The sequence below is a fragment of the Opisthorchis viverrini genome, assembly GCF_000715545.1.
Source record: "Opisthorchis viverrini unplaced genomic scaffold opera_v5_333, whole genome shotgun sequence".
NCBI classification, from domain to species: domain Eukaryota; kingdom Metazoa; phylum Platyhelminthes; class Trematoda; order Opisthorchiida; family Opisthorchiidae; genus Opisthorchis; species Opisthorchis viverrini.
In genome coordinates this window covers 36,234-60,209 of record NW_008751992.1, presented here as the reverse complement: position 1 = coordinate 60,209, position 23,976 = coordinate 36,234, and the positions used below count along the sequence as shown (strand labels likewise).

At 43.6% G+C, this 23,976-nt stretch overlaps 1 protein-coding gene across 1 annotated transcript in view; it reads right to left on the bottom strand.

The window, feature by feature from the left end:
- T265_15051 (hypothetical protein) overlaps positions 1-23,976 on the bottom strand; it is a gene marked incomplete at both ends in the record, with an annotated part of 181,555 nt that overhangs the window by 127,687 nt on the left and 29,892 nt on the right. Inside the window, 19 exons of the mRNA XM_009176385.1 lie at positions 929-1,180; positions 1,414-1,563; positions 2,555-2,670; positions 5,209-5,360; positions 7,595-7,736; positions 8,023-8,180; positions 10,805-10,949; positions 13,628-13,919; positions 14,214-14,587; positions 14,956-15,150; positions 15,389-15,493; positions 15,697-16,200; positions 16,362-16,652; positions 16,981-17,283; positions 18,444-18,640; positions 21,032-21,336; positions 21,531-21,655; positions 21,949-22,213; positions 23,488-23,813. Coding sequence (XP_009174649.1) covers positions 929-1,180; positions 1,414-1,563; positions 2,555-2,670; positions 5,209-5,360; positions 7,595-7,736; positions 8,023-8,180; positions 10,805-10,949; positions 13,628-13,919; positions 14,214-14,587; positions 14,956-15,150; positions 15,389-15,493; positions 15,697-16,200; positions 16,362-16,652; positions 16,981-17,283; positions 18,444-18,640; positions 21,032-21,336; positions 21,531-21,655; positions 21,949-22,213; positions 23,488-23,813 — 4,397 coding nt within the window. The remainder of the gene's footprint in view (positions 1-928; positions 1,181-1,413; positions 1,564-2,554; positions 2,671-5,208; positions 5,361-7,594; positions 7,737-8,022; positions 8,181-10,804; positions 10,950-13,627; positions 13,920-14,213; positions 14,588-14,955; positions 15,151-15,388; positions 15,494-15,696; positions 16,201-16,361; positions 16,653-16,980; positions 17,284-18,443; positions 18,641-21,031; positions 21,337-21,530; positions 21,656-21,948; positions 22,214-23,487; positions 23,814-23,976) is intronic.

The following is a 23,976-nucleotide window of genomic DNA, read 5'->3' as shown; positions in this document are numbered from 1 at the left end:
TTCCGACGATGAAAGAATTAGATACGATAAGATCACCGGACATCCAACATGTGCCTAGGACGAAATTCTGTCGGTATTTGTGGAGGTCAAGGAATCGATCGGGTTATTAAGTAGATATAAAGTATAGTGCAAGTCGGCACTTATTGAAAGGTCAAAATCAGCTTGAGGAAATCAGTGCATTTTTGAAACAGGTTGGAATCGAAAGGGTCACACAGGATAGACGTTGGTGATAGGGAATGGTGTTCACTGATGCATAATTTCGACAGCACATCCTCGTCACCCTTTTCAGTACGAAATCCTCTCACCACTTCGATACTTACCCTTGATAAGCGCTATTCTAACCCATCAATAAAGATATCAGGCGCGCTTTCTAAGACTGAAATGGAGAATATGGTAGAACATTGTGGATTTCCTGAACAGTTCTTTCTATAAGAGAATTTCTCAATTATCTCCCTTCTCAAGCGCAATAAATTAGCTTCTATTCATACATAACTTCATGAGTTTACGGAATGTTATATGAAACATCGGTTTTCATAAACAAATCTGGAACACTAATGAGAAGAGAGAAACACTGGCAGATTCACTTGGGCCCGTGAAGTTTTTCAACCTGTACTGCATCTGCTCGAGTTTATCAGCAATGTCTCTAGGAAGGAAAGATTAATATGTCGATACAGGAACCATTGTTGGGACAACTAATGATGAAGCAAGCACCGTTATGACCAGGATGGGTGGGGTAAATTGTGGGGATAAAAGAACTGAAAGGGGAGTTTTGGCTGACGAGCGCGTGAGTCCAGTGGCTACCAGTTGTTTAGCCTTAGGTATTCACCGGAATACTCATGCGTTGACACCTAGTTCAAAGCGACGAAAAAGATCTAGTCAATCAGCGAACAGTTCAATGTGACCGTCCGTTATGTTGACACAAACTCACTGTTGGTGGGTTCCACGAAAGAGTGCACGATTCGGCCTTGATATTACTGATATCCAAAGGACCTTTGGGTGCCTCCGGTGGGCCAAATACCTTGACCGTTACCGGAACACTGTCTCGGCCCTTTTCGTTTTCCAACTCCACTTGATAAGGACCAGCATCGTCCTTTTGTGCTTTCATGTCGGTTATGATAACTTCGTCTGGAGTCACTTCAACTTTGAATCGGCCGCCTTCCAGTGGTACCGGAATACCAGCCTATAGGGGTTGGGTGGTATAGGAAAAAACCGAGTTGATATTTGGACGAGCGCGTAAATAGTCGCAGATTATTATGGGTATGTGGGGTTTTGTGAAACTGAATGTTGGCAGCGCGCGGCGAGGCTAGGCTTCGAATGCCAACGCCTGTAATGTTAGTTAATTCACAGCTGTTTCCGCAAATCCGACCTTGATCAACCGCAAGGTCTGGTGCGTAAAACAACAAAATAACTTACCGGAACACTGTCTCGGCCCTTTTCGTTTTCCAACTCCACTTGATAAGGACCAGCATCGTCCTTTTGTGCTTTCATGTCGGTTATGATAACTTCGTCTGGAGTCACTTCAACTTTGAATCGGCCGCCTTCCAGTGGTACCGGAATACCAGCCTATAGGGGTTGGGTGGTATAGGAAAAAACCGAGTTGATATTTGGACGAGCGCGTAAATAGTCGCAGATTATTATGGGTATGTGGGGTTTTGTGAAACTGAATGTTGGCAGCGCGCGGCGAGGCTAGGCTTCGAATGCCAACGCCTGTAATGTTAGTTAATTCACAGCTGTTTCCGCAAATCCGACCTTGATCAACCGCAAGGTCTGGTGCGTAAAACTAAAACAACAAACTTACAGTTATCTCATAGGTGAGGATGAGGTAAGATAACCTTGATTTTGTCTCTCAGCTAATGCTCAGACATTATCAGACAGGCTTGATCTCGCTGCTAAAAGCGCATTTGCATAGCTCCAGGTAATCGTCTGGGCCGGCCGATAATTTATGCAAGTGTTGTAATTGTTATCCAAAACAAACGCATTTGAACAGTTAAGCTGCATGCTGTTCTGACATTTTGCAATTAGAAAAGGGCTTACATACGAAACGCGGCACCTATTCAGAGACCATCGTTCAGTTACTCATGAGGCCGGAGATGACACATCAGTCGAGTCAGCTTTTTATACATGCAAGCCTCAGTCTAAGATGAGGCAGCAGCCAGTATCACCAAACCCAGTGTTCGCTTCATAGGATGGTGAAAACAGGTGCGTGGGAATTGGTGCACTTCAAGGGGGCTGTTGCTGTCTTACAGAGGGTTACTTCTGTCCACAATAGCCTCTGTGACGGGTTTTAACGGCATAGATTAAGTACATGTTCCTGTTGTGTATGGAACCATTTTACACTACGCTTGTTAGTCACTTGAGGTGCGGAAGTTACGTATCCTACTGAACTGCAGATCACAATCTAACGAAAAGAAGAGTGCGAAAGTGATCTCTCTGAAAGGTATCAAGGAAAAGGGCTATCCCTATTTATGCATACGAGTGGCTCTTGTTAAGTGATTAACCATACGTATGAAGTATGGAAAAACAACCGTTAACACTAAATTTCTAGAAAACATACCTTGATCAGCTGAACCTTCTCTGGTGGGCTTCCCGTATACGGGATTCGAATACTGAATGGCTCATCGACGCGAGCGTTTATTTCTCTAGGAGCGTCACGGCCAATTTTCGGTGGTGCTTGAAATGAACAAAAGAAATCAAACAAGACACTCTTCACTGGCTGTGAAATAACTTTGATATAAATTCACGAGGACGTTTATTAAGTATGCCATCTGTGAAATATCTACTTTATTGCATGTTCAAGGTTGGGATCAGTTTTGTGACATCTCATAGTGACACTTTTTCACCCAGTATTTATGTGTATCTCAAATGTAGTCGTTGTTGCCCGTTAGTCTAGTCTTCTATCGATGTTCAGGGTAAGTCACTCGACTTATTCATGGAAGAATTGACCTTTTGATGAACGAGTGTTCCCCAGTCCGAGCCTACTCTAGGCCAAACCCATTCTCTTGAATGTCCACGTGATTCACGCCGTGATACCCGATAGGGTGATAGCGTCGACTGGTGACTTGCATAGCTCAACGTCTGAATACAACAAGATATAGTTTCTGACAAAGAGCTCCCCCGTCTACTACGACCATATTGAGATTCAAACAAGATAAGAACGATTCTTGCCCTTAGATTTCCCCTTCAACCGAAAGCAGCATAAAATACTATTTTATAGTTAACTTTAGCCAATATTAAGGAACTATATCCAGCTGGTGAGCTACAAGCAGGATAAGACTGTCAGTGGAGTTCCGGTGGATTTTGCTTAGGCCTACACTACCAGTGTAAAACCAATAATTGTGGCAGTTTTATACTCCACTAGTTCTTCGACAGGTGGTTCGCTTCCATGTGTTTATTCATTCACATATAGGTCATGTCAAAAGGCTGCTGGTTGTTTTCTTCTCTGTACAGGATGGATGCGGTGTCGGGGTCAGCTGACCTGTTGAACTACGCATCACGTGGTCGTTTTGATCCGTATTCTTTCTCTGGAAATTTGCCTGTCAGACATCCAACGGCACTATACCCGTTACAAAATTCGTTTCGTAGGATAGACAGACGATGAGAGCTCCAGAATCCGACGTCAAGGTACAACTCTAATGGAGGAATATTCGACATAGGGATTCGAACCAGGTAGATAAAGTTTTGGAACCAGTAACCAATTTACAAATTGTCTACCATACCCTTCTGGCTTGTTTGAGTTTGAACTGCACTGCTCACTTTTGTCGTTAGCTTTCCAACCGTACAACTTTTCTTTGTATCAGTTGCTGTCCAAACTGTCTACGCGAACAGAACATAGACGAGAAGTACCTGCATGTTTTCCTATTGTGTCGACTGGCATTTAGCACCAGTGAATACAGATTTCTGTGCTATGCACTTTTTAGGTTGATTTTGGCAACCAGTTCGCAACCTCCCACATTTAGTCAGCCATACAATCGCCTATAAGATAGGTTAAAAGGACAACACAGTGTGCGATAACAGATCGAGATACTACGAACGTGTGTTTTGGCGCCTGATGATACAAGTGTTTCTGACTGACACAAACGCAGTATTTAGTTTGGGTATGGAGTGGTGTGCAATAATTGAGGAGGTGAGGAACAAAATATATACATTACTCTTCTGCGGGTTTTACTGTTGTGCTTGAATGTGGCGTGCGATGCGAAACGAAGGTAGGACAGAGGGAAGAAGGGGAGTTGGTACTGTCTCATTAGAAGCCTAATTACACACAGCACTAATAGAAAATTTTTGAAGTGGAATTATTCAGTGCCTAATCAATCAATCATAGCTCTGTTGCAAACGATGAGAAGGGGTCAGTTAACGTAAAAGTGCATACAGCTTTGCAGCGGTTTTGATAGACACCTACAGATGCTGTCAGGATCTATTCTTCGTCATTTAGAACGTTGAAAGCTGCTGTTCACAAGGAAAGCTGAACAGATTTTAGTCACATTGTTGGATGACTGGATTTTCATGGGCAGTCCAAAGTTGGCGCCGTAAAAGGATTCCAGTCTCCGTTTCGGTGTGGACTAACTCCCGTCAGTAGCGACGGGGACAAAGGTTAATGTGGATACAAGTTTCTCAGTGAAACCAAGACTGATGTGATCCTGTGGTGCCACTATAAGCTCTTCATGTAAAAAAAGAAAAGCTATTCTACTTAGGAATCAGATTTTTCTCAATCACTTATTTGTTGTTCATAAGGTGTTAGGTACCTAAAGTGTTAGGTATTTTGTGTTAGGTACCTAAAGTGTTAAGTATTTTGTGTTAGGTACAGCAAACTACAGCATGCACTGACAGCTTGTGGAAGTGTTCTCTCTAGAAGAGGGCACTCCACCCCAGTGTTCATCCGTATCTCAAACGCTACATTTCTTTTTGTGTACACGGAGGGACAATATGATTGTTCACGTACAACGGACTTGAAGTCAAAACTGCCACATGATGACACTCGCACTTATAACCAGAGGGGCCGGTGCTACCTTCACTAATCACAAAACAGTCGATGTGATCGACCAAAAAGCAGTCACCTTGTTAAACTTTATCCCTTTCATTGGTTATAGCTGTATTTTAGTGAGTCAAAATGAGGTAATCATCAACTCGACGTACTATTTGTGAATAGTTCTCTACCGATATATTCCCCAAGTAGCGTCTGGACGCAGCAGTTACACAGAAACCTTGACTTACTTGTTGGGTATTGAACTTTTGTAACATCCGTTGGTTCACTGGGTTCACCTAACCCAGCCAGATTGTATGGCACCACCCGAAATTCGAATTCCTTGCCTTTTGGTAATCCCTTCACTGTGTAGCTTGTACCAACCACGTTGGACGTATTGGCTCTGCAGGGTGGGGGTTAGATCGAAAAACTTGAAACAATTGGCACGACCGATACAGATTGTCTATTTTATTTACATTCGATTCTAACCGAGCGGAGCCTTAGACATGGGACATAGAATAGATCTGGAGAATGTGGAAATTTTAAGACTGGGACTGCGATTCACATCACAGTGGCTGATAGCCGAGGCGGTGGAAATTGCTATGCATCACAGTGTGAATAGAATAGAACTGGCGAGCGTATGGAAAGCGGTCTTAGATAAGCCGAGTTGACACGTGACGGTGTGGTTGTCAATCCACGTAGGATCTTAGCACTAGCTCATCCACACAGACGGACAGAAGGTTCAAACGATGTTCAAGAGGGACCATCAAATGAACCGAACCAGAAGAACTAGAACCTAGGCTGGACCCAAACACATAGGTTTCCACACCGACCCAACACTTGTTCGACCACTCTAACACTAAAATCCCTCGGCCGACACCCAATAGAGATTTAGCTTGACGTAACTGATTGGTTCTCCTTCCGTCTTAAATCTCGACCAACCTCGGAACCTAGTCACTTGGCCTGACAGAGCTTTTGTGTTAAAAGCGAAACGTTGTCCAGCAATAAATCTACCGATTGTCACCAAACTTTTTCGAAAGGAAGTATGTCTTTATTTTTACTCAACCTGGAGTGGAAGAGAACGAATAACTGCAGTCCACTCCTGTCAAGATTCTTCAATGAAACAGATGTCAAGTGCGTGTTTTAGATGAAAGCAACTACCCGAATGAGGCTGTCAGTTTTTTCTAACAACAAAAGGGACAGACAAGCGTTCAGTTCGGTCTCGGTGTCTTGGCCGACGTACAACTAGCGGACTGTGAATGAGCAGTGACGAAGCCTATGGAACGAAGTAAAAACGAGCAAAAAATGACCGATCATGTGATATTCACCAAAAATGCACAATCAGTGGTATATAGTTGAAGTTGGATGGGGATCACAGCTGCTAGTCGGCTGTGTATTTTACGTCACCGCTAACCATGAGACGGGTTGCATGCCTGCTGAATCGGCCGTCCCAAACCGGGTTGTTAGATGCCTTCTCACTGTGTAGCTTAACTGTATTCGTGTGTATGGCAGCAAGAGGACCAATCACTGAGATGAGGACCACAACGTGGCTATTGGCATTACCATACCCCCTCCCATCCTAACAACTGTTTGAACTAATCTCACCTGTTGATTTAATGTGTTCCCAGTTCAGCTTTTCGTTAGTGAGGTATTCTTCGTATGCAGCTTGTAAGTCGATTGCGGAAAAAGCCAACAACAGTCATTTGCAAATCAATTTGGTTTTCACGAGAGACTCAACTGAATCCCTCGTTTATGATATTCTACAACTGAATGTGCTGTACACAGGCCGCCTCATGATTCAGTTGGCATGATATTCGAGATATCGCAGTATATTTTCATAAAGGAAACTACTCACAAGGCTACTGAAAACTCTTCGACAGCCCACGACCGGTTTCGTCCTTCTTGGGGCTCATCAGGTAGGCGCAGTCCCCGAGTTTCCGTCAACCTAATGATCTACTTGAACCCAAATTGGGCAGTTTTCGAGAAATATACTCATTTGCAAATCAATTTGGTTTCCCTCGTCTATGATATTCTGCAAGTAGATCATAAGGTTGACGGAAACTCGGGGACTGCGCCTACTTGATGAGCCCCAAGAAAGGCGTAACCGGTCGTGGGCTGTCGAACAGTTTTCAGCAACCTTGTGAGTAGTTTCCTTTAAGATAGCCAACAACAGGTTTTTTCTCAGTCGCAACCAGGATAGCAAAACAGCAGATACTTTTGCGTTTGTAGAACTGAACAAGTTGATAGACGCTTGGTTTTATATGCGAAAATCTGAAATAGCTGGAACTGCTTAGCTGCCTATTTTCTATGGTGACCGCTGCCGGACATTTTCACACTTGATTTTGTAACAGCTTTCCAGGTTTTTCCCATTTGGTCGGTGTGGTCCGAAGAACCATCGGAGCTTATGGCAGAAAACGGATGGATAGAAATGCACACTGTGAGAAGCGAGAATGCTCTGTGGATCACGTGCCCAAAATTTTGAAATGGAGTATTGCATCACAGTGGTGTGGCAATTCTCCGCACCGCATGTGGGGTGAATTCCGGTGGTAAGTATTTATCAATCTCGAGTAGTTGGAATACCTCAAATTCTTAGTTGTGCAATTTGATTTGTTGATGGTTCGCCAATGACAAACTTACTTAGTCCATTCTCTAGATCCTTTTGGTCGTTTCTCAACAACATAGCCAGTTGTGGGACCCTTACGTGGTGGTTCCCAAGACAGTGATACTGAATCATCCGTTGTGTCTTCAACAGTTGGTTTTGACATTCCCGATGGTGGGTCTGTAATGCAACACGGTTGCAATGAAAAGCATTGAACTCGGCAACATCAAAACTGAGTATAAAAGTGAACTTTACACGTACATGCCCCCATTGTGTGGAGCAACTGCTCATCGATCATGTCAAACAAAACATACGACAACACATGCACTATCTGTCGAATCGGATTCACTTAGAGTTACACCAGAAGACCGATGTCAGTCAAAATAAACTTCCAGTACATAGTACTTAAAGGTTCTATCCACTCGTTTCTTCCATCAGCCAAAGTAGTCTGACCATTGTCACTTACCATACGGATGCTTGGCCTTTATTGGTTTGGTAGTCACTAGTGGCTCACCCATACCCATTGCGTTTTCTGCCATGACTCTGAATTCGTATTCATTGCCCACCTCCAGATTTCGAACAGTCGCTGTTGTTGTGTTGAGAAAGTTGCTCACTTTTTGCCAACTGCAACAGAAAAGGAGGGTTTTGCAAAGTTCTGAACTGGTTGGTTTCCCAAAAATTTGGGGTGAAAAACCCAAGTTATTCCTTTAGAGAGATGTGCCACACTATTTCCCCGTAACCTGCCGTTGTCTGCACCTCTTCCGAGCGTTCGTGTGGAAGTTCTTTGTGCTATAAATAACCTCAAGTGCAAATCATTTTGGTGTTAGAGGGAGATTCAGTTTAATCCCCCGTTTATGACAATTAGTCTGTTATATGAAGTAAAATCGAGTGGTCTCACCCCGATTAGACATGATCTGAATCTACAGTTGAACGAAGGAACAGAAAACTGATATACTTGCAACACAGGCATGGACGTTGTGCTGCATATCACCAGTGTGTGATCACGCATAACTCCAAAGTTTTCCAATACTGGTCAATATGTTGGAATGAATTATATATAGACTTTTCTTGGCACAATTCCATTTGTAATTTTATCGAAGACACTTCAACAGCTCGCTAGCGGTTTTCACCTTACTTGAGGCTCATCAGGAAGGCGTAGTCCCCGGGTTCCTATCACCCCTATCTTATGCATGAAAATCAAGTTGGAGGAAACTGTGTTCACATGCAAATTGAGTTGGCGGTTCCAAGAAACTCGACTAAATCCCAGCTGAATCTTTAATTTGTGATATTTTTCGACTAACCTGTGTAAATGTTGCACCCCCGAATTCATGATTATAAGAAAAATTGTTAGGTCCCAGGGACCAGTGAAAATATTTTACTAGCGTTGTCCAGAAACGAATATTGCTAGGATGAGCACTTTCCGTAGGGAAATTAACCATTGTCACAGAGCTTAACGTTCTTCAGCAAAGGTCCCGTTAGCTTTGACAGAGTATGGCAATGTCGTACTTAGGGCAGAAACCTAAACTTAGACTCATGTAAACAGCATCGGATGAAGGCTAAAAGATCAAAATAAGAAAACTTTTGGGAACAGATGTTAACCACTGGTTTCCGAAACCTCTCCACACCATCAGTATTCACGATCGGCCCAATCAGTGACAGCAGCATCCGCACAGGTGTGCGTACCTTTTCCGGTTTCCTCATTAGACCAACAATTTGTTCAACTGTAGGAGATTGACAGACCGGATTAGTTGTTAGTGTTAGTTTTTCCGCATTTTTGTGGGGGCTGTGCATATTCTTAGCGATTCCTCTAATGTTATTGTTTTGGGAGACAAAGTCCAATTATTAGGTATTGGAGCACTGTAGATAAGCCAGAGTCCTGGAATAAAAACAGAAAGCACTGTGATCCCCTGCACCTGTTTCAGTAATACCTGGCTAGGTTTGTTGCTAGCGCGATATAAATGGCGTTGTGAATTCCAGAACAGTAAAAAGCACCTTTCAAATACGCTTCTCGGTGTTTAATTTGGCCCTATTGTTTCATAAAGTTCAGAATTTGCGGAACAGAATGCAGTCCGATCTACAAAATAAGAAATAAACAGTGATGAAAAACCTCTCCGGATTGCGGTCAACCAAACCGGTTAACGCCATGCTAGCTGTCATGTTCCTGTCTTGAAGACATATGGGATCCAGTTAACAAAAGTTCAACAACCAATGCGCAGTCAGACATGAACTGAAATTGTTTGCAGTCTAACAGAGACGCAGGTTTCGTCAGGTCGTTCTTTCGTTTGTAAAGGACTACATTAGTCGGACTTCCATTGAATAATCATTAGTAACACATCGGGGATCAACAACTATCCAGATAAAACTGTTCGACTACTCGCCAGCCATCAGATTGTCCGATAACAGCTGGTCAGGCCAGAATTCACAACCAATTCGTTTGACTGCAATTTTGAGGTTTTGCGGGATAGATATTTTTGTTCATTGTCACACCACTCCCGTATGAACGGGCGTATTCCTGTTCTGGCGTAATTATTCCGGTGAGTCCATACCAAAGGGAAGCACTGGACTCCAGTTTCGCTCTTATTAGAGCTCATCATATCCAATGGCCGTGCCGGGATCTGAACCCCTTGACATCTGACATGCGAGACGAGCGTGTAACCACTACGCGTGTAACCACCAACGCACGTTGGACGCATCTGAACAGGCGAACGTGTTCACACTTGAGCGATGTGATTCGTTTGAACACACAGCTCTTGTTAATTTCCGGATATTTTATGAAGATGCATTATCTGTTTACATACGCAACCATCAAATTGCACTTTTACAGTATAATCCAAGTACCTCGAAAGAGGGCTAGAATTAACACACGATCATCCACGTAAATGGACATGCTTGTGACGTTTGAGTAGATTCCCAATATGTCATCAATAGACTTGACAGGCTCTTGAGTGGTGAGCATACTGCATCTATTTCCTGCTAAACATTGACTGGTAAGAAAACGGTTGTGACTAGGAAGAAAACCTCGCAGAGACCGAGTTTTATTAATCCTATGATATATAAATATTGATATAAAACCCAGGGCACAAGTGGTAGCTAAACTGTCTATTACAGTCAAGTGTAACTAATTTTGGCAAGTTAGTAGCCAAAATAACTGGAAGACTTGAGTGGGTTTGACGAAAGTTAACAAGCTTATGACCTTAAGTTTTGGATTTTAATACTGAACCGGAAACAACTAGCGAATTTTCACGAACCTGTCGCTCCCCTTGAGACGTTTCTCTAAAATGTAGTTTGTGACTGGTTGGCCTCCGTCGTCCAAAGGTGGTTTCCATCTCAAGGTCATTTCATCTGCATTCACATCTTCGGCTTCAAGTGGACCTTCCGGAGGTCCTGGTACATCTATTGAAGTCAAAAAGGAAAAGTTACAGATGGTGGACAGTTCATAGTGAAAGATTCTTGGGGATACTTGTGATATCAGGGAGCTACCTTGGTGAAAGATGTCACTAGACCATAATATGTGGATGAGATGATGTCAACTATATAAGAGACAAAAATACAACTAGAAACGTCAAATTTTTCACTGTTGTTCGTGTAATTTATCTACTGTATCTAGTGCAGCACAAAGGTTCTGAAGGTCAAACACTGGACAACGCATAAACCGTTTGCTTTCACGGGTCAGACTTCAGAACAAAAAACAGTTTATTCTTAGATTTTGATTGATTTGGGCCTGTGTAATTTCCCAGAGCATTAGCAACAGGAAATATCTGACAGTTTTGCAACGATTTCAGCATCACATCCGTCAAGCCCACCCCATCATCGTATAAGTGTCCGAGAGTAGTTAATACCTCTCATGTCATTTATGATGATTTGTGGTCGCATGCTAAACTATGTTGGCATTTTATCTGCGCCACCGCCTGGTTTATTGCTAAGACTGAAGCGAAAATTTTTTGCTCCGAAGGTTAAAATGGAAACAGAAGAGTGGGACGGCAGCTGATGTTTTCGGAATTGAGCGTGTTTGATGATAGCAACACAGCGAAACACCCCATTCTTCCTGCACAAAGGGCCAACAGACACCGTGAATGCGCTTTGAGGTGTGTAGATCCGCTCGAACTTCCTGTCTCAGATCTTGCAAGGTGTAGGACTGTCGGCTTCTGGCTAAAAAAGCGAAAGCCTCAAAAAGCCGCGTGGGAATGCTGCGCAAAAGATATATGAATCTTCAAAATGAAGGACTGAGAAATGTTGGTGCACATCAGAAGTAAGAGATTATCTTATAACATCAATTTTCTTAGAACATATGATGGAGGGAAGTTAGTCTAACTACCTAATGTAGTTTTTATTGCACCTATAATTTCAAGAAGTAATCAGTAAGCGACATTCTTTAAGGCAAAACAGTAACTGGAATTCAACATATACACGTGTTTGCATACCAGATTGGCCTTCGCGTGAGACTCAACTGAATCTCTCGTTTATGAAATTCTTCAGCTAAATGTCCAACAAAGAGGCCGCCTGATGTTTCAGTCGGTACAGTGCATTTTTATAAAAAAAAACTACCCATAAAATTGCTGAAAACTGTTCGACAGCTCACGACCTGCTTCGCTCTTCTTGGGACTAATCAGGTAAGCACAGCCCCCCGAGTTTCCATCAACCTTGTGTTTTACTTGAACCCAAATTGGACTGATTTCGACAAATGCACTCATGTGCATAACAATCATAAACAAGAGAGACGAAAACTCGGGGACTGCGCCTAACTGATGAGTCCCAAGAAGGGCAAAACCGGTTATGGGGTGCTGAAGAGTTTTCAGTAACCTTGTGAGTGAATTCCTTTATGAAAGCCAATCAACCATATAATTAATATAAGCCTTAAATAGACATTCAGTACCGTACTGGTGATTACAGACCAGTCCTTGTCACTGATTCGGATCGACTAAACACAATTAATGTTTCCATATCCAGATGAAACTGTATTTTTGACGTGTATAAGGTGGTGTACCTCGCTCAATAGCAACCCGATTTAGACTTACAAACACTACCGCAATCAGGACTGCTCCACTTTTTACATGCTATCAACCGGCCTTTTTTTCACAGGCGCTCTACAGTCCCCTCGTCAGGGCGGTGTGCACCGTGCGTCGAAAACAGATCAATGTTTGTACCAATTACTCTGCTATCCTGTGGAATGTGGTCGAGATGATGAGGGAAATGTGTGTGCATGCTTGCGCGCGCGGCATATCCATTCCACAAAACTGGTTGCTACAGCAACAACAGCACGTATGCACCCTCTCAAAATACACAAGTGTCCCGCTGACAGCGCAAATAACAAGGTTATCAGCCGGGCAGTTTTTCCTGTCCGGCAATGAAAAAAGACAAGTAGCTGGGATCAAATGCCACTGATCCATCGATCATATCTCGCATAATCAATAGTTATGTTCATTCGGGGGACGGTATGATAGGTTGGGAAATTTCCTAGATGTTACAGCAAGATCTAAGGTAGATAAGGGAATAAGATAAGGCAATATTCACGGTGGTATAAAAGCTTTTCCTAGGTTTTACGCATTCAGATCAAGTCATACATTCATAGTGTTCCTCTCTGAAATATTATTCTTTTCAAAGGTACCAGGATTCCACACTGGAAATGCTTTCTTCGAAGCATAGATAAAGGGGACTTAGGACACAGGGGAGTAGCATTTGGGGGACCATCAAGGAAACCGCTACGTATGAGACATTCTTGGAACAACTGAAAAAAGAACTTGTTTATGGCAGCGCTGTATCACTGTTCTTCCATGAATACTGGCAGCGTGCACTGCTATTATTGCATCCATGACAGAGTAGCGTTAAGTTAATCTCCATTGGTTACTAAGTCCGCATGGCCTTACAGATCCTTACTTCGAATAAGTAGGAAGTGTAGACGGTCCAGACAGACAACACTACGTCCAACGGATAAACATTGCTGCCTTTTTTCTCTTGGAAATGGAATTTTTATATCTGGCAATGGTCCAATTTGTTCACCTTTCCTATGCTATTACTAAAGTGAAAAGAGTCACTGCGCAAAGTAACCGTGGTAATCAGACGGTTAAACTTACCAAGGACTTCCACATGGCATGATGTTTTTACTTGTCCTAAATCGTTCATTAGCGTCAGTTCGTAATCTCCGGTGTCCGCACGCCGCACCTTTTGAACCTCAAGGACTGCTGTACCGCCTGCCGGTTGTTCCAAAACTCCTCCCGGTCCTGGCTTGGCAGGTGGCGGGGGTGGTCTGTCCAAAATTTTCGTTCGAGACCCGTCCGGCTTGACGGTTTTACCTCCAGCTGTCCAAACAGCTGTTGGTTTAGGATGACCAAACCACGCGGCAGCTAGACAGAGTTCTTGTCCGGCCTAAAGTTCGAAGGCATACATAGTCTCATCATTTCGGGGAAGTTAATTTTGGTAAGCTAGCAATCCAGCTACACCTAGTTTAACCAAAAAGAAAATTGTCCAGAAAAACTGATGACACACAATATCCCAAGGTTGCGTTGAAGTTTCATAAGATATTCCTAGTCGAATGGACTGGAAAAGTGCCAACTTCTTGTGAGATATACCTTTAACGTAACATCTTTCATTGCGTTGAAGTTTCATAAGATATCCCTAGTCGAATGGACTGGAAAAGTGCCAACTTCTTGTGAGATATACCTTTAACGTAACATCTTTCAGCCCACCAACACCGGAACCAGGACCGCCTACTCCCTCTTCTGGGGTACATATCCTTGGAGCTTCTGGGGTATCTTGTGCACTCAGAACAGCAGTTGGCTTTGTTGGTTCACCAGGTCCCTCCTCGTTGACAGCCCGAACACGGAATTGTCCGGTCTCTCCTTCTTTCATTGGCACAAATGCGCAGGTGTCCGCCGTGTTAAGGACTGGGACCCATTCATCGTTCTCGTTCTTCTTTTCTACTACATATCCGGTAACGGGTGCACCACCATCCCGTCGCGGTTTATTCCAAGACAGTTTTGCCCCGTTCTTCGTGACTCTGTCAACGTTAAGGTTTTCCGGGGATCCAGGAGGATCTGAGAAAAATTACAGAAAAGTCATGGCGAATTCAGGATAACCACACACATATTAGAGCCTACAGTTCCTGGTCGGCACAAAACATGTAACCCGCTATTCTTATTCGGAATTGTGGTCATCTCCTGCTTTCAGTTAAATGAGTTAAATGGTTCGAAGCCTACCTCTACATCTCGACTTCTTCTGCCTAGACTTGGGCAACCTGGCACTATCCCAGCTCCCATACTTCCGTCTGGTGGCACGGTAGCTAGACATCGAAAGGATGATACAGCTGAACGGTCTCTGTGTCGCAGACAAATGAGCAAAGTACTTACACACTTGTCCTCTTGGCTTAATTTGGCTGACAGACTAATGAACACCGAATACTCACATGTGGGATCCTTGACTGTGTGCGGAGCGGTTGCTTTGGAAGGTTCTCCAGGACCGGCGTCATTCACTGCACTGACGCGAAATTCGTAGGTTTGACCCTCATCAACATTGGTGATCTTTGCGGTTGTTCCCTGAACGATATTCGGAGTGGCTTTACGCCATTCTCCACCAGGAATACGACGTTCAACCAGATATCCTTCAGGAAAGAAGAAGTAGGTAGGCACAACTTATCACCAGTTTCTGTCAGTTACAGCAAAACAGATGCGAATCTGTTCATTACTTCAAACGGCAAAACTTCTCGACTGATGATGCCAAGATCCAAAGATTTTTGAGGGCAAGTACTAGCTGCCTTTTTCAATTGACATTACTTATTAAGTCAGATCTCAATATCTCCTCCTCGAACACCAGTTATAAAGCCAATCAGATCCACTCACCTTTGATTGGATTTCCACCATCGTCCTTGGGTGGTTTCCAGTTCAAAGTGACAGAATGCCGGTCAAATTCATCAATCTTTAGATTCTCTGGTGCACCGGGCGGATCTAAACCGAGGAAGGCATATGAGATTTAGCAGAAGCTGCATCGTTCTACATCTTAGATACTGCATAGCAATATCACAACTGTGGGAGCACATTCAGTAGCGCATAGTGTGTAGCCAACATAACTTTTGGAAAATCATGTACATTTGAGTAGTACATTCGGAGTAGTACTTAGCTTTGTGTTCAACACACCAAAATTCACATACCATAAGGGTTCTTTGCCAGAATCGGAGTCTTGGTTTCTGCATAGTCGCTCATGCCCATTTGGTTGATGGCAGCCACGCGGAACCTGTACTGTTTACCCTTGACCAAATTGCGAACCAGAATCGAGTTATCCGATACCGAACCGGATACTCGTTCCCAGGTACCAATGGTGGCGTCGCATCGTTCTACCTGGTAGTCTGCGAAAACAAATGGGATTTTTAAAGTGAGCACAACAGGCTGCTTCGTACAGTGGCATTGAATAAAATTGTTAGAAAATCCTGTACACACCACGAGGCTTTCGGAATTGGCATGATATCGCCTCGGAATGCATCGGAGCACATCAGCCTGAGTCATGCTATTCATCGGATAGCTGTAAAACATCTGCGAATAGTCGTACTCACCCGTGATTGGACAGCCTCCATCATCCTTCGGTGGCTTCCAAACAACTTTACATCTGTCTTCGTAGACATCAATCGCGTCAACGTCTTGCGGTGGACTTGGTTTGTCTGAAAGTGAATATGAAACGCCGATTGGTGAGCCACATTTGTTTGACGTCTTTCTTTGCGCAGAAATGCAACTGGTTAATATGGGAATCCCATAGATAGTGGCAACAATCACATTGCTTCAACTGAAGTTGCACAACCAACTGCATCACTTAGCGACTTACCCATAACAACAACCTTAATAATAGCCTCATCTTGACCGTAATCGTTGGCCAACTTCAGTTTGTAAAGACCGGAATCACCTCGTACAGTTCGTGGAATGTCCACACAGGTCCGCTCTTCTGTATCATCCACCTGTGCATTGCTGGGTAGCGGTGAGTCATCTTTGGTCCATGTGACCGTCGGTTTTGGAGCTCCGGTGATTGGCACTGGCATATGCAACGGCTCTCCTGCTCGGAGCCGAATTTCCTGATTCAGTCCCAATGGAAGTTCTTTGAGGGATAATTTGGGAGCCTCTGTTGGTACACAAACAGACAGAATTAGGAATATGGAACCAGGTACAACGCGATATGGATATTACCGCTTGATTTTAGTCAAACCCATAAATCAGAATGACAGAGACAAGTGAATGTCCTAAAGCAAGGTCAGGCCAAGTGAAAGTTAAGCCACTGACTTGATTACCTAAAAACATAGTTTCGAGGCTCATGACACGACTACAATCAGTTATCCCAACGAAAGCTAGCGTGATCCGGTGGAAATTCGTCACATAGATAGTTTTAACGGATTCAAATCAGAAGAAAATCATGGGGTTTTAGCCCACAAGAAAGCGCCTAGTTTTCTTACCTCGACTTGGTTTTGCCACAACATTTTCACTTGGAGGACTGGGATCTCCGGGGCCAGCTGCATTTACAGCAATGACTCTATATTGATATTCTTTGCCTTCGCGCACCCCATCGTCAGTGAATTCTCGCTCAGACTGTGGTGCTTTGGTCAGTCGCAACCAGCGTTGGCCTTTAGGCTCCTTTCTTTCAACATGATACCCTGTAACCGGAGCACCCCCATCATCCTCTGGCGGTTCCCATTTGATATCTATTCGGTTTCGGTCGTGATCCACAATTTCCGGCTTTTCTGGAGGTCCGGGTTTTTCTGAAAAGAATTGAAAAAAATAGATGACTAGGTCTGTCTACCGAATCCGTAAGTGAAGTGGGTTTGTTTACCGCTACCTACGACCGGTTGGACGGTGGATCGACCTCTTGATTGTTTCGAATCCTATGAACGAAACGGAGCGTTATCGTGTTACAAGTGTTATTCAATGAGACTTGATGGCGAATCTACTGCAATTTCCTCTAACCCGTGCCATTTCGGATACAATCGTCAGTTTGCAGGGCTTATTAGTGTTTTTCAGGCCTCGCCGGTTAAACCGGTTCCCTCCGAACGACGTGGTCCTCAGTTTGATGTAAAAAGCTGTACTGAATGTGGAATCGTCCAGAAGAAAACTTATTTCCACTCTGTTTGACGCGTTCCGTGTCTCTTACAAACTTGTGCACTCGATGACTTTTGTAACAGAATTCAAGTTAGCAAAAGTGTTCTTGACTTGTTCATAGAAGAACTTTTGTCAGGGTGTATTAAATGGCTCACAACGGTAGTAACAGTAATAATCCTGTCATGAATATAAGTTTAAGTAAAATGCAGAAAAGCTACGTGCAACAGAACGGTGGATTCTAGTAGACTCATAGTTTGTAACAGAGCTTTTATGACACAAGAGAAGTGTGAAAATCGGAGGGGATGTAGAGATGTAAAATTACACGTAAATTTCATCCTACTAGGAAGCATAGTTGAGAACAGAAGCGCCATCATCGAGGTGTGGTGCTATATAGTTAAACGAAGTATAACCAAAAAATAAGACTGCTGGGCGAATGGATTTAAATCACGAGTGGAGCTGGAAGTGGAAAAAAGCCGGCACCCAACAGGATCATAATCGCAATGTTTTCAGGGGTATTCGCTAATGTTTGATAGCCTCCGAAAGTCTACTTCAAGGACCAAAATAGGTCAAATCGTTTTTTCTCACACACCCTGGAGAATGCATCTTTAGAACAAGGAATCCGGTCACGAGGTGTAAAGGTCCACAAAAGCCCAAGACAAGGTGGTTTACAACACAGGCGTCTGTATGACAAAAGCATTCCGTTTTATCCAGAGAGATTCGTTATTTTTGCGATGGCGGTGTTTCGCGTGCCAACCACAAGACTTTCCGTCACATTATGCAATAAATATAAATAGGCACAAATCGTTGACTGATAAAGACATACCGTATGGATTTTTGGCAATCGTTTCTGCCTCTGTTTCTAGTGGTTCACTCGTGCCTTGGCTGGAAACAGCCATCACGCGGAAATGGTATGGTTGGCCCTCCTCCAGTTTTTGTGCCACAACCGACGTACCTTTGGAAACTTCAGCGACTGGCTCCCAGCGTCGTCTGTTTGGATTCATTTTTTCCACCACATAATGACTAAATATAGGGATGGAGAAATACATGGTAAGACCTACAAAAAACAAGTGAGTTTCAAGTGAGTTTCAAACTGGCTGCAAGACGAAAAACAGACGGATTCCTGTTGACTTGCAGCAGTTTTTAATTAACGTGTCTGAAAACGCACTTTGCCCACTAGTCCTGTTTGGTTCCACTCTCCATGGAAGTCTAGTGTGAAGGATACCGTACAAGTGCGTTGAGCGTTTCGTGAAGTAGTCTATTCTGAATCAACACACTAGTCAAGTTGGAAATGAAACCACTCACTCATTGAGCTCACGGTTGCTAAGCCATCTACAGAATGGAAAGCCAGGACGCTACCCAGGACAGAACTAAATGCGAAGTCGGCAACGTTCGGTCTGATCTTAAAAATACATTGGACATCACTGAGTGGTCGAAAGTCCCGACAGTCAAAACTGTCTTCGGTCCTATTTGACCTGACCGTTCCAAACAGGATAAATTCTTTAGCTCCTAAACCTGTAGTACATAGGAATTTTCAAGCTAACACAGCATCGGCACGAGTCCCTCTATGGTTTGATGCCCATAGACTCTTGTATTTTGGTATAAATTTGATCACCATGGCTCAGTGGCCTAAATAATGAAATAAACCCCAATACAATTGAACGGCGTTTTCTACCAGTCAAATATATTTTGTTGTGTAGGATTTACAGGACAGTGAAAGAATGGAAGCAAGTAATATTTATTTTGTACAACAGATCTAGAGCTACACATTTCGATGGTACTTAGTACTCGTGAGTAGCCCACCAGAAATTCAGCTCCTAAAGTCATTGAAGAGACTGTTGCATAACTAGCCATTAAAGATAAACATCATAGTCCCAATTACCTGGACAAACCCCAACGTCTCAGCAGGACCAAAATGGCATGAGCAAAAGTGATTATTTCGATATCTGCTCTCCTGGCTCACATATACATAACAACTTAATAAAATAATAGTGATTTTGTCTGTCTATCTTCCCATATCGCTATGAATTTGTTATATCTGCTGCTGACCCGCTCCAGTGCCTAGTGTCGGAGAGAAAAAGACTCGCGGAAGGGAACGCAATAGCTATATTCCAACAAAGTGGGTGTGAGAGCGCGAGTGCGTGCAAGTGCGAAAAGTACAACGGCCTCAAGCTTTTTATTGGAAGGACACTGTCTGAACTTAGTCCAATGCTGACGCACACGGTCTGGCTGCGACGTGCTGCATATCGCGGGGGCGTTGTCTGACCTTGATCAACGCTAACTCGCGCTGTCTGGGTTTGATACAAGGCTGTGACGCGCTGCATATTGAGGAGGCGTTGTCTATCTGGTTAACACTTAGCGGACCTGAGGGTCTCGGTAGATTTCGGGCATTCGGTGGTTGCTTTCAGGAAGCTGACCTTCCTGATAGAATCAATAAGCAGCTCAGAAGGATTATCTTACTGAACATGTGAAGCTTCCTTCTGCGAAGGCGCCACTCTAGGAGTCAGTCAGTACTTGACCATGTGATATGATGTCCGTATTGAGAAATGAGTGACGAGATGTTCTGTCTAAGTGAGAGCTGATCACACTGCTAATCAACCACTCGTAGCCAAACGGCTAAGTGTTTAGCCACTGGCCGGAAGGTTGCGAGTTCGAAACTCTGAGTTTTGTGAGGTGCGCACTGGTGATGATCCTTAATGAAGATGAAATATCTGTACATTGCTTCTCGGCCTTTCAACATACAATGGCTTCACTGACAAGGTGAAAACCTCTATTGCCTATTCAGTTTTGGCCAATCACTGGCCTGTGCTCACCAAAATAGAAGGTATATTTTTTCGTCGCACGTATCTCATCTCGATAACGATGTGAATGCTGACCACATTTAGGTACACCTATGTACACTGCAGTTTACTCTTTTTGATCACAGTTTTTGGGAGTGCACACGAAAACACTGAATGTTGTTCGCTATTTGTGTACCATAAGATAAACATTGAAAGCTTGGCAGCTTGCACGCAGGCTGTTTGATAAACAAAGAAATTTAGCCGTGAATCAGCATAACCCAGTACTGCACTCGCAACTGCTTTTAACTGTCGATCGATAACTTCAGACAAACAACAAAATTTCCTACTTTGTTTTATTCTTCAGTAAATGCCCTTTGAAAATGTCTTCCGAAATGATTTTAAATCTTATTATTTACCACATGTCAAATGTTGAAATGAATCCTCTGAAAAGGCACCACATCCTTTGGGAATCCACTATCTTCACTGGGCAAAACATACTGTATCCACTCTCAGGACAGGCGGCAATCAGAAGGGACCCATGTGATGCACGCTCTTGTCACACTGCCTCGAGAGAAACTGCGAAATTATCAGACTGAAAGACATAATTACGTCAAAGCCTGGGGATCATACTTACGTTATAGGTGTACCACCATCATCTTCGGGTGGTTTCCAAGATAGTGTAGCTGAGTTCTTTGTCACATCAGTAACTTCTAGGGGACCGATCGGTTTTGATGGTTTGCCAAGTGCTACAACTTCAATGCTTGCTTGATCCTCACCGACACAATTAAAGACTCGAAGTGTGTACAGTGCGGTGTCTTTTCTTTGAGCCGAGACGATTTTGAGATGAGCTGAACGTTCTTTGAACTCAAGTTTGATATTTTCCGTTGTCTCAAGGACCTTGATCGAAGAGAAGTAGATGGTCGTGTTATCTAAAAGCTCCTTGAAATGGCGGACATCGACACATGTGTAGACATTAGCATGGGAAGCGTCAAAAACCTCCACCAAAGCCTCAAGCAGTTAGAATACAAAATCAACATCAGCTTTACTCATAAACATCGAGTGAGTGCTATTCACAAGAGGTGGACCAAAATATCACCCATTCACCGAGAGTGGGCATAGTCACAGGCACTCACCTTTGATTCGATTGACCAGGTAGCCTCTGGATCTGGTTCACCACGATAAGTCAGGTCCAGCGTAACCGATTCGCCAACCTTTACTTTGATCGGTTTTATATTGGTCTTGATTATGAAGGGTTTTACTGCGATTTAAGTTCAAAGAGGAAGAGAGGAAATTGAAGAGCATATGCCACATAATTAAGTGACTGGCTGGACAGCTTAACTAGACCTTGATTAAATGATTAGTTTGAGATTGCAATATGAGGCAGTCGTTGGTGAAATAGTATGCATCAGTGATCAGCCGGCAGGAGAGAGTCCTGCCTCACTTTAAACCAGAGTGCTGGTGAGAAATACCAACAAAAAAGAAGGGATATTTAAGAGGGAATAGATTGGACGACTTTTTCTACTAGCAGTGTATAGTTCTAGGAAAACTTACATAGTCTGGGTTTCGCAATCATCGGTTTTGTGGTCCCACTAGGCTCTGATTTGCCAGCCTTGTTTACGGCGACCACGCGGAACTCATACTCCTCGTTCTCCGTCAGGGGTACTTTGGCTGTTGTAGGTTGCACTTCTTTCAAGGTTTCCCATTTGTTCTTCGATTTTGTCTTGGCTTCAACAATATACTTTGTCACAGGTGCGCCATTGTCACGACGTGGTGGTATCCACCTAAGTTCTGCCCAATCCTTGTCCCAATCTTCAAGCTGCACTCCAGAAGTGGAACAATAATGGGATGGATAATTAAGAAGACCAGCAGTTGCGGGGCGCATAGAAACCCAGTCCATCGAATATACATATATATGTATATAAAATCTCCAAATGTATCATTCATAGGGCCATATGAGGTGCCATTGTCAGTGGGCACTTACCCAAATGGATATATGTGCTGGATCCTAGGAAAGTTTTCAAAGCCAAAGTGGTCAATAGTGTCACATTAAAAATCCTGCTTCATCCATCTGGTGAGACTCAGCAAAGATGAAACTTTTACTGGACAGCTGAACACATTCAGTCGGCTGAACTTGAAGTGGCTGGTAGATGAGACTGAAAAGTGTTCCTAGGTCGGTACAAACTTCAAGTCGAGAATAAACACCAGTATTAATTGCCTATCCTGCAGCGTGCCGTTAGTAGATTAAATACACTGGAGGCACTACAACTAGCGTAATTTATCATCAACAAGCAACAAGTGCACCTTAGCTCCCCATATTTCCATGCATCACTGTATGAAAACATTGTTCGGATACCACACTAACCCGACAACATATATGTTGACATTAGGCGGGGGCTAATAGCCCTTCTTGACATTGCTTGTCCAGCCATGTAACCGAGAGTAAACCAGCCCATCTTGGCTCTGATCAGTCAACCTCAAAAGCCAGGGCACTCTGCAGCCCATGCCACTTACCAATTCACCTGCACTTGCGGTGAACATATTGCCTTTGCTCTCAAAGTATGCATGAGCACATCAGAATAACTTATACGCGCTTGGAAGAAGGGTTGTCTAGTTGTCAGCCTACAACCCGTAATGTAACACAATCGACTGCAAAACACATAGTGACCTCAAATCATTCCGTCGTCTCCAGAGAATCATTAACTTTTCCGTTCCACACTCGAACCGCTCACACACAAGCAGTCAGCGAGGCAATATTGATTAGACTGAGACGGACTATCTCGCGTGCACGGTTGGTATCGGCTCAATACATCTGCCTACTATGGCACTGAACTCGGACTAGCCCTTCCCAGTTAAACTGCCTCCATGTATTTGTCATTCTTGTTACCATGTTCCAAACAGTAAGTATGTTCGGTTTGGACGACTGGTGAAACTAAAAGGTGTCGTAACATCTCAGCAGTTGTATCCTCTCGCAGTTTTGATTAATGACAAACGGCGTAAAATGGGTTTATCTGGCTACAAACATTGCTCCCCAGAATGTGTCCGGGGGCAACAATCTGGCAAGCTAGCAGCAACATTTCGTATGATACTCACCGTTAGTCCGGTTGGCGCGTCCGGAGGATCGCAGATGTCTCTGGCCAAGGTTTCTTTTTCGGTTTCCAGATTGTCACTTTCTCCTTCATCGTTCACGGCCCGAACACGGAATTTATACTTCTTTCCCTCCTCCAAGGCAACATCACATTTTGGTGTTTTGGCATTTTTCACCAGTTTCCATGTACCGTCTTCTGTGTCCATCTTCTCTACTACATAGTGCTTGATAGGCTTCCCGCCATCATCATCTGGCGGGTCCCATTCCAGAGTGCATTTATTTGCTGACAGACTAGTCAGCAGTAGAGGGCCACGTGGCTTGCTCGGTCGATCTGTTGACGGTACAGAAATGAGCAAACAATGGAGGAAAATAGTATACGTATAACCAATGATGCAAAGACGTCATGCAAGTCTTGGTAAGATATCATCGCTTATCCCTCTGCACCGCTCAAACTGAAGTCGTCTCGAAAGTAAACAAGCGATGAGTCGATGCGA